Raw genomic sequence first — 12,142 nt, forward strand, 5'->3', positions numbered from 1 at the left:
CTTCCATCAAAGGCACTCATGGTTTCTCTTTCTGTTCCTCAGAGCTTTGTGTTATTACTGTATAGTCAACCATGCTGCACATGCATCACTTTAAAACAGGCCCGATCATCAAATGAGCTCATTTACATCATGGAGCCCTGCTCTCAAAAACTGACATAGATGTAACTGTCTGTGAAACTGGATTGAAGAAAAAAGTACTTCAAGTTTGTTTTTTAAACTCTGTCGTCTGTGGATTTGGTTTTCTCAGAGACGTCCTCCACCCGTTTAATCAGGAACTGTCAGTATTTACTCCCACACAGCAGATATCTGCAGGTTATCTATTACCGATACATCTCAAAAATTAGAATACTGTGAAAGAGTTAAATATTTTTGTCACTTATTTCAGAAAGTGAATGAATAAAGAATATTTCAAAATAAATGTCAGGCTTCTGAAAAGCATGTCTGTTTCTGTCTTGGTGCACACTCAGTCATCCAGGCAAGCAAAGAAAAGTCCCAGAAAGTTGATTCTGTTCATCTGGACGTTTTCAGTGGGAGAAACGTTTCGTCATCATCAGGTGACGTCTTCAGTCTCAGCTGACTGCAGGTTTCAATCTTATAAACAGGACATTTGCACAATGACTGAAACCAGCCCACTGAATGAACAATGGGCTGTGAGATCAGTTCCTTGATCGTTAATATGCAAATTTGATCAAAGACATTCATCAATGGCCATGAGTACCGTGGGGAATGGCTGCAATCACAGCATTGTAAGTTATATCCTGTCACGCACTCCAGATGTGAGGAGTAACGTGTGATTCGTAAAAATAAGGTGCCGTTTGGTCTGCACAGGATAATAACCTGGGTTGTTGTTGCTATTTAAACATTTCTCTGCTTGTTTTTAAAGGAAATCCCATCTGATTTCTGTCATCATTTACTGTATTTGTCTTTATTGTTTTAGATGAAGTACTGACCAACATTTTACTTCGTTTTATTGTAAGAACATGAACATACAGTGTATATTTGCATGATAAACTGGCTGTGTATTGTGCTTCTGGCACGCCACTGTGTGCCTTATTTGATTGTTAAAAACTCCATGATGTAAATTAGCATTTAAATTTGCATTTAAAGTAGCGTTTCATTTTCCTTCATACAACAGATGGCGTGTATTTCTATGGAACGCCAGGACTGAATTAATTAAATACACCATTAAATAATTAATTAAATGTGTCAATAATTAATTAATTACATGTGTCGTAAATATTTGTGTAATTAATTATTTCCGATTTTAATTAATTATTGCGACATTTAATTAATTATTTAATGGCGTATTTAATTAATTCATTGTGGCAGTCCTGGCGTTCCATATAGTTCTGTGTCTCTGTGCTGTTTACAAAAATTCTCTTTATGAAAGATCCTCAGGCTGAGACTGGGAGCAGATCACATCAGAAAGAGCTTCCGGTGTATTTACGTACAATGTAATTTTTTTTTCTAGTAAAATACAGTTAAATATAATATATATCACGGATGTAATTTATGCATTTATTATTTGAAACTATATTAATTCAAATTTCATGGAGTACGCTCGTCTTTTCAGGTGTCTTTTTATTTATTTATTGTTCAAATAAATCCACTAAAGTTTTAGAAATGATTTTAGCAATTTAGTTATTGGCTAAAGTAAGTCTTAAACCACGCCCACATGGCGTTCCGTCATACGTCTCAACGCGAACTGCGACACATGTTCTCGCGGGACTTGGCTGAAGTATAAATTCCTCCGCAGCCGCCGCTCTTCCTTTCTCTTTCTCCCCTTTAGAGGTGAAGGTGCAACAGTTATCGGTCGTCCCGAAGCCGGGTTCATCCGACACCCTCACCAACCAAGCTGAACTGAGCTCAACCTCCACAGCAGCAAAATGCCGCCCAAATTCGACCCCAACGAGATTAAAATTGGTATGTTTTGAATGTAATAAAAGCAGACGCTTTTTCACAGCCGGGATGGAGTCGCTCTCTGCCGTCTGCCTCCGCCCGCCTGGCGGCCTGCACACGGCGCTCACAAAATGGTAAAGATGGGACACGAAACGCGACGAAGAAACTCAGTTTAGGCTTTTGTTGATGTTTGTAGAATTAATGACGCCAATTGAGTAAAATATGTCAGATCGGAGGCAGGTGTAGAGGGTAGTGTAGTGGGTAACGTGCTGACCCACGTGCTGCTAATGCTAACGTAGCAACTAATGCTAGCGTTAGCCACAGTTAATTATCTTACAAAGCGCTGAAGTACATTTATGTGGAAACCGTTAATCTTCTAAATGGTCTTAATGCAATATGGAGACCATGTTTGGACAGCTTTTAGCGATGAATGACGTAGTTATAACAATTGTTATGATGCTAATTTTGGGATTGCGTCAAACACTACGCAATGCTGCAGTTAAATCATTTGTACGTGAGAGCATGTACTGCTATTATAGCATTAGTGCAAACACAATAGCGTTAGCATGTAAACTTGTAGCCTTTTAAGCCTTAAAACTACATTTCTCCGGTGGAAAATGTAGTTTGATCAACGTGGCACAACATGGAGCTAATTTTTTTCCTAATGTGCCCCCACCCCAAGGGCTTCAGTGGGGTAAAAAGCATCCTAAAACATGTCAAAGATACAGGAACTGCTAAATTGACACTTATGGTTGATGGAGGTTACTTATGATGTGACTCTTAAAGGTCCAGCTGCTGTTTATTCCTTTCAAATTCCTGATCTGCAAACACTTGGTTGGCTAAAGCAGGTGAAGGTTTGGAAAGTAGTGTAATTTGTTGACATGTTGTGTAATTCAAAATATTGTTATATCCAGGCTTTTTATGTTGAGTGTTGCGTATGTTTGCCAGCGACATGTGGGCGAAGGAAAATGGAGGGAGTGTGAGGGTCAACTGTTTGTACGGAAGGTTCAGCTCCTGTTAATATTCATTAGATGAGAATTTTGGGGAAGCATCAGGTGTTGTCTGACCACTTAACCTCTGGGAGAACAGCTGTTTCACAGCTTCAGATGCAGCCATCTGGCTCAGGACTGGGGTTGAGGTCATCGCTTACAGTCGGGCTGTGAATGCAGGAGTGCATTTTGGCCAGTGGGTTCCTGTCTTACCCTTTATGACGGCCAAATGTGATCCATCACTACTGCGTTAACTACAAACCTAAAACCAGGAAGCTTTAGTGTCGTGCAGATATCTGACTAATAAATGCACATCAGTTGCTACTGTAAAGGTTTCAGCCCACCTGAAATGAGACGTTTGAAGTACGAGCGCAGCTGCTGTGAGTTTAGTCAGCACAGAACTGCAGGAATTCACCAGTTTGGTCGCTTTCATGTCATGTTTGAGATTTCTGTGATGCGGTGAAGAACAATCAGTCACTTCATAAGTGTTTGGCATTTACTGGCCAAAAAAACCACGTAGAGTCAGTTTTTACAGTGGTGACCTTTTTTCTTTCAGTTGACTGGCGTGCTGAATATCAGCGTCTGAGCCACATCCTGGTTTCAGAGCTCTGTCTGTGCCTCTGTTTTAAAATGATCACTTTTAGGGCTTCTGCTCGTTTACTGGTGTTTTAAAGACTGGCCATGCTGAAAGGTCTAAGACTATTTTCTGTCATGGATTCAAAATGATCACCAAGTGGCTCCAAAATGATTAAACGAACATTTCCGGACAGGCAGACGTCCACAAACTGAGATCGGCATCATGTAATCAGCGCGGCTGGTTTCTTAACATGTAGCTTTAGTTAGCGGTTTTATTCTGAAGCTTCAGAAATGAGTTTTCTGTCTGTGCACAAAGGCTTTAATGGAGTCTGTCGTTTCTTTCAGTGTACATGAGGTGCACAGGAGGAGAAGTCGGCGCCACCTCAGCCCTGGCCCCCAAAATCGGACCTCTGGGTCTGGTGAGTATCAGAAAATGTGTGATTTGGGTCAAAGCAGCCTCCCGCCACTATGCCCGTCTGTCCCAGTGACTGAGTATAATCCAGTGGAGGCTCAGATCGACCCAGCTTTAGGAAACAGGGCGGCCCAAAACCGATGGACCGCTCTGTGCCGAAAAGTCTGGAACACAAACTGAGACTCTGTTCCTGTTCTCAGCATGTTTGATCGTTTCAGTTTGACTGTGACAGCACTTCAGTGTTTGTTTTGCTGGTCAAATACATCTGTCAGTGACAGGAAAATGCAGAATGAGAAAATCACGGCTTTAGAGATGTGTGCACAACTGTCAATATTTGAAGGACCGTTTCAAGACAGGAAGTCCCCTCTGTCGTACCTGAGTGACTTACAGAGCGCGCTCTCTCTCTCTCTCCTCACTCCAGTCTCCCAAGAAAGTGGGTGACGACATCGCCAAGGCCACCGGTGACTGGAAGGGCCTGAGGATCACCGTGAAGCTGACCATCCAGAACAGGCAGGCAGCGGTGAGTTAACCAGCGCCTGCAGACACACAGGCCTCGTGTGGGTACCTGTGGTGATCGTGTGTGTTTCAGTGGATGTTGTTTGTGTTGCACAGATCGAGGTGGTTCCCTCTGCGTCGGCTCTGATCATCAAAGCCCTGAAGGAGCCTCCTCGTGACAGGAAGAAGGTCAAGAACAGTGAGTGTCTCTGAACGCTCGGCTTGCTCGCGCTCGGCGTGCTCGGGTGTTTTTTGCTCACCATAAACTCTTTTCAATCTTCCAGTTAAGCACAGCGGCAGCGTGACCTTCGATGAGATCGTGGGCATCGCTCGCGTCATGAGGCCTCGCTCCATCGCCCGGGAGCTCTCCGGTAAGACCTCACAGGGAAACCTGGGTTTTTCGGGGCTGTTGATTGGCCTCTCTCCCCGACCGTCTGCTCGGCCTCCCGCCACTATGCCCGTCTGTCCCAGTGACTGAGTATAATCCAGTGGAGGCTCAGATTGACCCAGCTTTAGGAAACAGGGCGGCCCAAAAACCGATGGACCGCTCTGTGCCGAAAAGTCTGGAACACAAACTAAAGTAAATCAAAGTTGGCCGACTCTTGGCGCCGTCCAGGCTCAATGTTAAAAACCCGTCTCTGGGAAATGAGCCTCAAGTGTCGTTTCTAAACCTGCTGCCTGATGTTAGATATCTGTTAGTCTTTCATGCGTTTCTACTCTGATCATTTTATTCCTCATCAGGAACCATCAAGGAGATCCTGGGAACCGCTCAGTCTGTGGGATGCACCATCGATGGCCGCCATCCCCATGATGTCATCGATGACATCAACAGCGGCAAAGTTGAGTGCCCATCTGAGTGAACAGGACACTGTTCTAAAAAATAAAGGTTTTAAAAAAAACAAAAGGACTTGGACCATTTTTCCTTTTCCCAGTTTAAATAAAACTGTCGACAGCGTTTCAGCGTCTCTGATGGAGCGTTGGGTTTTCAGCACCTTGGAGCCAAAATTTTAGTATTTATCCTTTATTGATCGAGTGACGTTAACAGAGTTTTGCTGTATCCGAAATACAAAAAGGTTGGAAAGCAAAACTCGGAATTCCGAGCTTCCTGCCAGTGCCTGTGGTCTCGCTGGGTTGGTGGCGGAGAAACACTCGGCAGAGGACAGACTTTAAACTGCTGTCAATGTCTGTCTGGATAAGTGAGGCTGTCCGCTGAGCGTCTGTGGCTCAGTTTGAACATCGAAGTACTTTTAATAGAAGAAATAAAAACCTGCATGTTACAGCAGCTCAGCAGACTCCGCCTCTTTGTGCACATCAGATTAAAATGCAAATTATTGGCTCAGCTGACTGTCATGTGGTGCTTCAGAGTCTGTCCAGTATCAGATGTGGTGACTCCACATGAACATCAGCTTTAAACTGGTGTAAACGTGCCAAATCAAACCTGCTGAGCTGCTGTGGGCAGGTGAGCCGCTGACCTCCACAGGTGTCAGGATACCACAGCGTGAGTATCTGTGATCAGAGGGGAACTACTTGTGTCTTTAAGCTTTATTGATGAATAAATACCTCTGCGGTTGGGAAGGCTCCTGCAAAGGCCTCGGCCTCATTTCTAGTGTAAATAACAAATCTGAACAGCGCAAACACCCAACTAGAATTTGAGTATTTGGCGCCCCCGTGTGGTCAAGTATGGAGCATTTCAAAATAAGAGAAATCGACACCAGGGTAGGTAAAAAAAAAAAAAAAAAAAAATCAGTTGGCTAATGTCACAGAAACCTAGGAAAAGTAAAAAAACAAACTTCATACAATAACTTCTGTATCAGTGAAATGTAGAAAAGTTGCTGGAGTTAAAATGTTAAAGTTACGTCTTCCATATAAAATTTCTAGTGGAAAACACAATTTCTGTCTTTATATATATTTTCTTTCCTTTGGGGTTTGTGTACACGTGCTGTGCAGAAGTGGAGGAAGTCGATGTGAAGGTTCCTTTTCTTCCTGATTATTTTTCCCTGTAACAATGTTTTGGAAACATTAAATCCACACTGATCATTCAGTTAAAAAACAAACACAAATTTCTCAGTTTGGAAATCTGATATTTTCTCTATTTTTCAATAAACATCTGTTAGGTAAATGATGATAACCTGAACTCGGTGCACATTCAGAAGGAGAAACACTTTCAAACCTTGGAAACGCTTGGATGGACACAGGGGCAAAGACTGTATCACCAACCTTTCACAGGGCGCGTTGGAGCTGTGCTGTTAGTTCTGGATGGACGTGCACGTAGCTGCTGAAGCTCCTGCTGCTCAGTGTTTGTCAGTTTTCACCTGCAGAGGCTGCAGCTTGATCCAGATCCGCTGATTGATGAGAGAAACCATAATTAATCCGTTTGATCATCAGGTTTACCTGCTATTAAACACAAACTCACTGACCTCAGCTCACACCAGTCATGATGCTGCCTCGGTTCAGCGCCGTGATGGCAGACGCTTACATCAGTGGGTGAAGCCGGGCTCCAGCCGAGTCTGTGTGCTGCTCTCCTGTTGGGAAGGCTTCATTATAAAGACTGCAGTCCAATTACGCGGAGCCCGAGGCGGCGGCCTGTGCTGCAGACCTGCTCAAATGAAGATAAATTGGTTGTAAAAGATTTAAGCAAACACAGTGAAGACAGAACAGCAGGAAAGTACAAGTCTAGACTCGGCTCTGCAGTCCCAGCTGGTGTGACAGCGCTGAGAGCTTCCAGGCTGCCTAATAACTGATGCGTCTGTGCGGACGGATGGTTGTTTTTGCTGCTGTCACAAATATATCAAAACAGAGTGACTGCAGCACTTTAGGAGTCAAAACACGGCAATTATCCTCTCTGTTCCTGCAAACACACTCACACTCAGGGAGATATTATATGGTGCAGGTTTTAAAGGAGCAAACACAAACTTTAATTTACACACAGTATCTTTCAGACTGTATAAAGAGGTGGGCGTGGCCACAGTGATGTCAGCCAATGGTTTGGGAAGTAACCTGATGATCAGATCTACAGTTAAGGTAACCTGTTCTGCTTCCTGTTAACCTCAGAGTAGAGACGCTGCTCAGGTCAGCAAATGAAGAGGAGTTGATGGAGATAAGATAAAAGCACAAATGATGACGTCATCAGGAGCCTGCGCGCTTCATGCCTCAAATAATAATAGAAGATGCTGGAAAAACATCTAAAACAGGAAGCATACCTGTTCATCGAGTAGCTTAGAAGTCGCTGCCTGAACCATGTGAGTGTTTATGTGACGGCGGGCACTTTAGAGAAAGTCCTGGCAGGCGATTGGATGAACCATCAGCTTGTGTAGGAGCCATATGAGTTGTTCCTTTTTGACTAAGTGGGTTGGTTTAAATGGACTCACTGTATTGGTGCACGGGTGTGGGGCGTGTCTCATGGGTGTGGTAGATGATAAATGTGTGTACCTGTTCACAGCACCTGATGTTGATGAGCAGAAAGGTAGGGCGAGCATGAGGCAAAACTTTCTGTTGACCGCAGCTTGAATGATTTTGATGTATTTTAACTGGAACTTGATGGTTTATGTATATTTGTGCACTAATTGATGCCATAGACCAAGTTGTAAGTTGGCATTGTAATTAGTGCAGTTATTGGTGAGTTGCAGTTATTTGTTTGTGCAGTCTGTGCATTTGTTTAATAGTTAATCCCAGGCACTGATTTGTATATTGGACAGCTGCATGTGGAATAAAAGGAGCAAATGGTACAGAAGTGTATTTTATGCGTTTATTGTTGCGCGTCATCTGTCCTCATGTTTAGCCTGCCGTGGCCATTGGTTGGAGGAGCTGCAACAGCTTGTATCACGGTTCTTTGAAGGAGACGTGAAGAGAAGAAGAGATTTGCTCCGTTTGTTCTGCATCCAGCTTCGTGCCTGAACTGTACTCACAAATCACACGTCAGCTTTGAGATTATGGTCATTTTCTTTTGATACGCGGTAGAGGAGAGCACAGATCCATCCTAACCCTGCAGCTTCAGGATCTGGAAGTGAAGCCTCGACTGGACTGCTTTAAGACGCATTTCTTTTTATGGCCAGCAGGGGGCGACTCTTGTTACTTTGCTCTGTGGGCTCAGCAAACTTGTTTCAGATGAGTTTATTGTTTCAATCGTGTGTTTCAAGCCTTTTTTTAGCTGAACGTGAAGCTTGTTTAGTAAATTATGGGGGTGGGGCTTATCAGCCACAGGCTTGTCAGTGACAGGATGTTGGCCAGTGAGTGTGAAGAGTCTGTGAATAGCTGCCGTTCTGATTCAGCACTTCATTCATTTCAAAATGATTTTTAATCTCAGAAAAATATTCCTGGTTGCAAAGATGGAACAGTAAATTCATTAGTAGCTCTCCCCGACTGCGTTTGTCGACAGCGTCCGGGTCAGCTCTGTTTGGGCGGCGAGCTCACGTCATTTATTTCTGTGGCATGAAAGGTGTGTTTCACCTGAGAGCTTTACCTGTTCCTGCCTTTTGAGCCAGTGTTAGCAAAGTGCTGACTCTTCTTCTGTCCAAGCAACAGAAAAAAATCTCATTCACATTTCCTCACAGGTGAGAAGTACAAATACTTCATTACTTCAGCAGAATATCCAGGTACCTGTACTTTACTTGACTGTGCTTACTTTGCTAAAATAAATAAATAAATCTGTACTTTCTACTCTTTTCTCATTCATCTGGAAAGCAGACACCAGCAAACATCTGTGCTTCTACAGAAGTGAAGAATATGATGCGTGCTTTTCCCTCACTGCACCACCGAGGGGCAGCAGAGAGCTTCTGGTGGCTCACACTCAGCCCTGTGCCTGTTTCTTACAGGCACATACATCCCATGTAAACATTCTCTACACAAGCACGTCACTTTAAATGAATCTTCTAAATAAATTTGCATTTAATAGCAAAGTTAAAAAACACTGAGCTGTCAAAATATAAGAGCTGGAAGGATGGGTTGAAATCCACTCTGACTGAAATGTAACTGAGTATTTATTTAAGAGAAGTCAGCATAAAAAAACTCGTTATGCAGACAGAAGATCCCGACATGTTCAAACAGACTGCATTTACTGCAGCCGCCTCACCGTGGAGACATGAAAGACAGCCGAGGGAGTCGGAGGCGAGCGTGGATGAACTCGCCGTGAACTCTCTCATCTTTCCACCGCCTTCTGAGCGAAAGACAGAACTCGGGGAGGAGGAGGAGGAGGTCTGAGGGGCCCACGTTTGATCTCTTTACATCGTGGCTCATTGATTCATCTGCACCACAGAAAACGTGTGGCTGTGTTTGTTATTTGTGATTTAACAGGTGGAACATAAAAGATCAACATAAGACGCTGCTGCGATAAAGAGCGTCAGTCTCACGGGCGCGTTACAATTCAATTTTATTTATAAGCCAAATCACAACAACAGTCGCCTCAGGGTGCTTTATATTGTAAGGTAGATCCTACAATAATATACACAGAGAAAAACCCAACAATCATATGACCCCCTATGAGCAGCACTTTGGCGACAGTGGGAAGGAAAAACTCCCTTTTAACAGGAAGAAACCTCCAGCAGAACCAGGCTCAGGGAGGGGCGGGGCCATCTGCTGTGATTGGTTGGGGTGAGAGAAGGAAGACAGTGAGAACCTGTATAATTAATATCAGATAATAGTTGATTAAATCTCGTGAAGACAGTCTTCTAAAAACAATCTCAGCTCTCATTAATGACTCTTAACGATGATGTATTAAAATAATTATCTTGTCTGCAGAGCTGTCCACTCGCACATTTAGGAAGCAGCAATGCACTGAGCCATGTTCTCTTTGTAACGGTGTGATCATCAGGATCAGGATGATTTCCTGTTTTATGCCAGTTGGAAGGTTCTCGGTCAGAAGTTCACCTAAATGATCTGCAGTCGTGCAGCTCGAGTCGCCAGCGGCGTGAGCAGGGAGCAACGATGGCGGTAATGGCACGCTCGAGCTCTGAATCGGATTCATCTGCAAACACAAAGTGACAGATGGCGTTCTGCAGGGCTCTGTGCTGGGACCTGCACTACAACGCACACATTAAACAAATGTTTGGCACCGCCCTCTTTCATATGCACAGCATCACTACAATCAGAGACATCCTGCCTCAGAGTAAACTTGAATAATCAGGCCCGATCTTATCTCAATGACCCCAGTAGAGCACTTCACTCTCACGCTGCAGTTTGGATTGCTTCATATTTCCTTCTCAAAGCTCAGCTGATCTCCTCTACGGTTGGTCTGATTGTCTTTTTCTTCCCCGCCGTCGACAAGTGCTGTTCAACAGGGAATCGATGGCTTGATATCAGGTCTTGACCTTAGTAGTAAAAGATCGGAGAAGATCTGATTATGATTTGGCGCTGAATGAATAAAACTGGATTAAGCTTGGCACAGACAGAATTTTAAAGTGCTTGAGGGAAATCAGCTTTTAGCTCCTATTCGTGAAAAAGAATAACAGTGCTTTGCATTTATTATGAGCTGTTATTTCCTTTTTTTAAAACATAAAAAATGTTCATAATATAATGTGACTTGAAAATCCTCAACAGCTAAAAGCACCTCTGTTTTGTTCCAGGTACATGTAAAGTATCTGTATCTACACTAAAGGCCGTGTTAAATATTTGGGAGCCTTTGTAAACCTAGCTAACTCGCTGCGTGCTTGTCCTCCTGCCACCTAACAGACAGTCAAACATATGGAGGAAGGAAGGCTTACCCCGTCTCTGTGTTTCTGTCTGTCATGCAGTCTGATCACAGAGCAGAAGGAGAGCGGCAGCCAACTGTAATGTGGATTAAGGTCCTGAAAGAGTGTGTGCCGCTCGCCAAGGCCCCGCTGTTCCAGCATGACGAGCTTAAAGTCAAAGCCCTGCAGCCAAACTATATCTGTTTGAGCAGAAGGTTCATCCTTTCAAACCTCCCATCTTCCTAAATTAGGGTGATGAGTGAGGTGCCGGCTCAGCGATTAATGCCACCTAATCTCATTAAACACCTTAAAGCCAGCAGTGAATATTATCAATTCCCACCACATTTGTGTTGCTTTTTCTTTTCCGTGTATGTAGCAGGATCTGATGAAAGGGAAGGGAAGCGTTTGTTTTCAGCTCAACCGCAGAAACACAATCCTCCTTTTTCCCCCAAATAGCCAGAAGTCAGCTCATAATGCATCGATTATTCTGCAGCTCCGAATCCCCAAATATACACTCTGCTTTATTCTGCAACACTCGACTCAGTTTTGTGATCGCAGTATTGGCAGATCGCTAACTTTAAGTCTTCTGCTGCTGTTGTTACACCAGCGTTTGCTGTAACAGAAACAATCAAACGCCTCGTTGTGTCAAGGTTCCTGCGCACTTTTGCGTCATCCTTCAAGACCAATAAAAAGAAGCCAAGACTTGCAGTTCCTCTGACGGCCAGCAGAGGCAGCAGTGAGTCAGTCCCCATAGACTCCCATGATAAAATAAACATGTTTACAGACTGATGTCCAAACTCATTGGCCTGCGTAGATAATTACCTGCTTCATAGCACCTGTACAGGGGGAAGATAGCTCACGTGGTTTTTATAATTAACCTGGATTAAAATTTGGATTCGTGGGTGTGGCCTCTGTGACTGACAGGTGAAGCCCTGAGCTGGACCTCTGCACCGTGTTTGTGCTGTTGGAGCTTTTTGGAGCATTTTTAATGACATCATGTGACCAATAATATGGCTGCTGTGAGGTCACTGTACTAACAGACTGTCCAAGAAGGCGGAGCTCCAGTTCTTTACCTGGATCTTTGTTACAGAGTAACTGTTTATAAAATT

The 12,142-nt window shown here is 43.8% G+C and overlaps 1 protein-coding gene, 1 long non-coding RNA gene and 2 other non-coding genes across 5 annotated transcripts; 3 read left to right on the forward strand and 1 right to left on the reverse strand.

Annotated features, from left to right (window-relative positions):
• Window positions 1–1,755: 1,755 nt before the first annotated feature.
• Window positions 1,756–5,275, forward strand: rpl12 (ribosomal protein L12). Of its 2 annotated transcripts, none has more exons than XM_085159958.1 (6): window positions 1,756–1,923; window positions 3,810–3,883; window positions 4,298–4,396; window positions 4,489–4,570; window positions 4,656–4,742; window positions 5,113–5,275. In XM_085159958.1, the coding sequence occupies exons 1-6, from the start codon at window positions 1,887–1,889 to the stop codon at window positions 5,229–5,231; spliced, it is 498 nt and encodes a 165-aa protein (XP_085016084.1). In that variant the 5' UTR covers window positions 1,756–1,886; the 3' UTR covers window positions 5,232–5,275. The 2 variants fall into 2 exon arrangements, with proteins under 2 accessions (XP_085016084.1, XP_085016093.1); XM_085159967.1 differs by having other exon boundaries at window positions 1,893–2,033.
• Window positions 3,924–4,051, forward strand: LOC146526268 (small nucleolar RNA SNORA65). The gene has a single exon (XR_014875508.1). It is a non-coding gene; the product is annotated as a small nucleolar RNA SNORA65 (small nucleolar RNA).
• On the forward strand, window positions 4,817–4,945 carry LOC146526269 (small nucleolar RNA SNORA65). Its single transcript, XR_014875504.1, has one exon. It is a non-coding gene; the product is annotated as a small nucleolar RNA SNORA65 (small nucleolar RNA).
• Window positions 5,109–11,466, reverse strand: LOC146526270 (uncharacterized). The gene is made up of 2 exons (XR_014874146.1): window positions 6,589–11,466; window positions 5,109–6,368 (listed from the first exon to the last, which is right to left on the reverse strand). It is a non-coding gene; the product is annotated as an uncharacterized LOC146526270 (long non-coding RNA).
• Window positions 11,467–12,142: the final 676 nt, after the last annotated feature.

This window comes from Neolamprologus multifasciatus, chromosome 1 (genome assembly GCF_963576455.1).
Source record: "Neolamprologus multifasciatus chromosome 1, fNeoMul1.2, whole genome shotgun sequence".
NCBI lineage: Eukaryota > Metazoa > Chordata > Actinopteri > Cichliformes > Cichlidae > Neolamprologus > Neolamprologus multifasciatus.

Excerpts from the sequence above, each read along its gene's own strand:
- rpl12 (XM_085159958.1), top strand. The coding sequence starts at position 1,887 with ATGCCGCCCAAATTCGACCCCAACGAGATTAAAATTG. Across the intron at positions 1,924-3,809 it reads CCCCAACGAGATTAAAATTG|TGTACATGAGGTGCACAGGA; the intron begins GTATGTTTTGAA and ends CGTTTCTTTCAG. Across the intron at positions 3,884-4,297 it reads AAATCGGACCTCTGGGTCTG|TCTCCCAAGAAAGTGGGTGA; the intron begins GTGAGTATCAGA and ends TCCTCACTCCAG.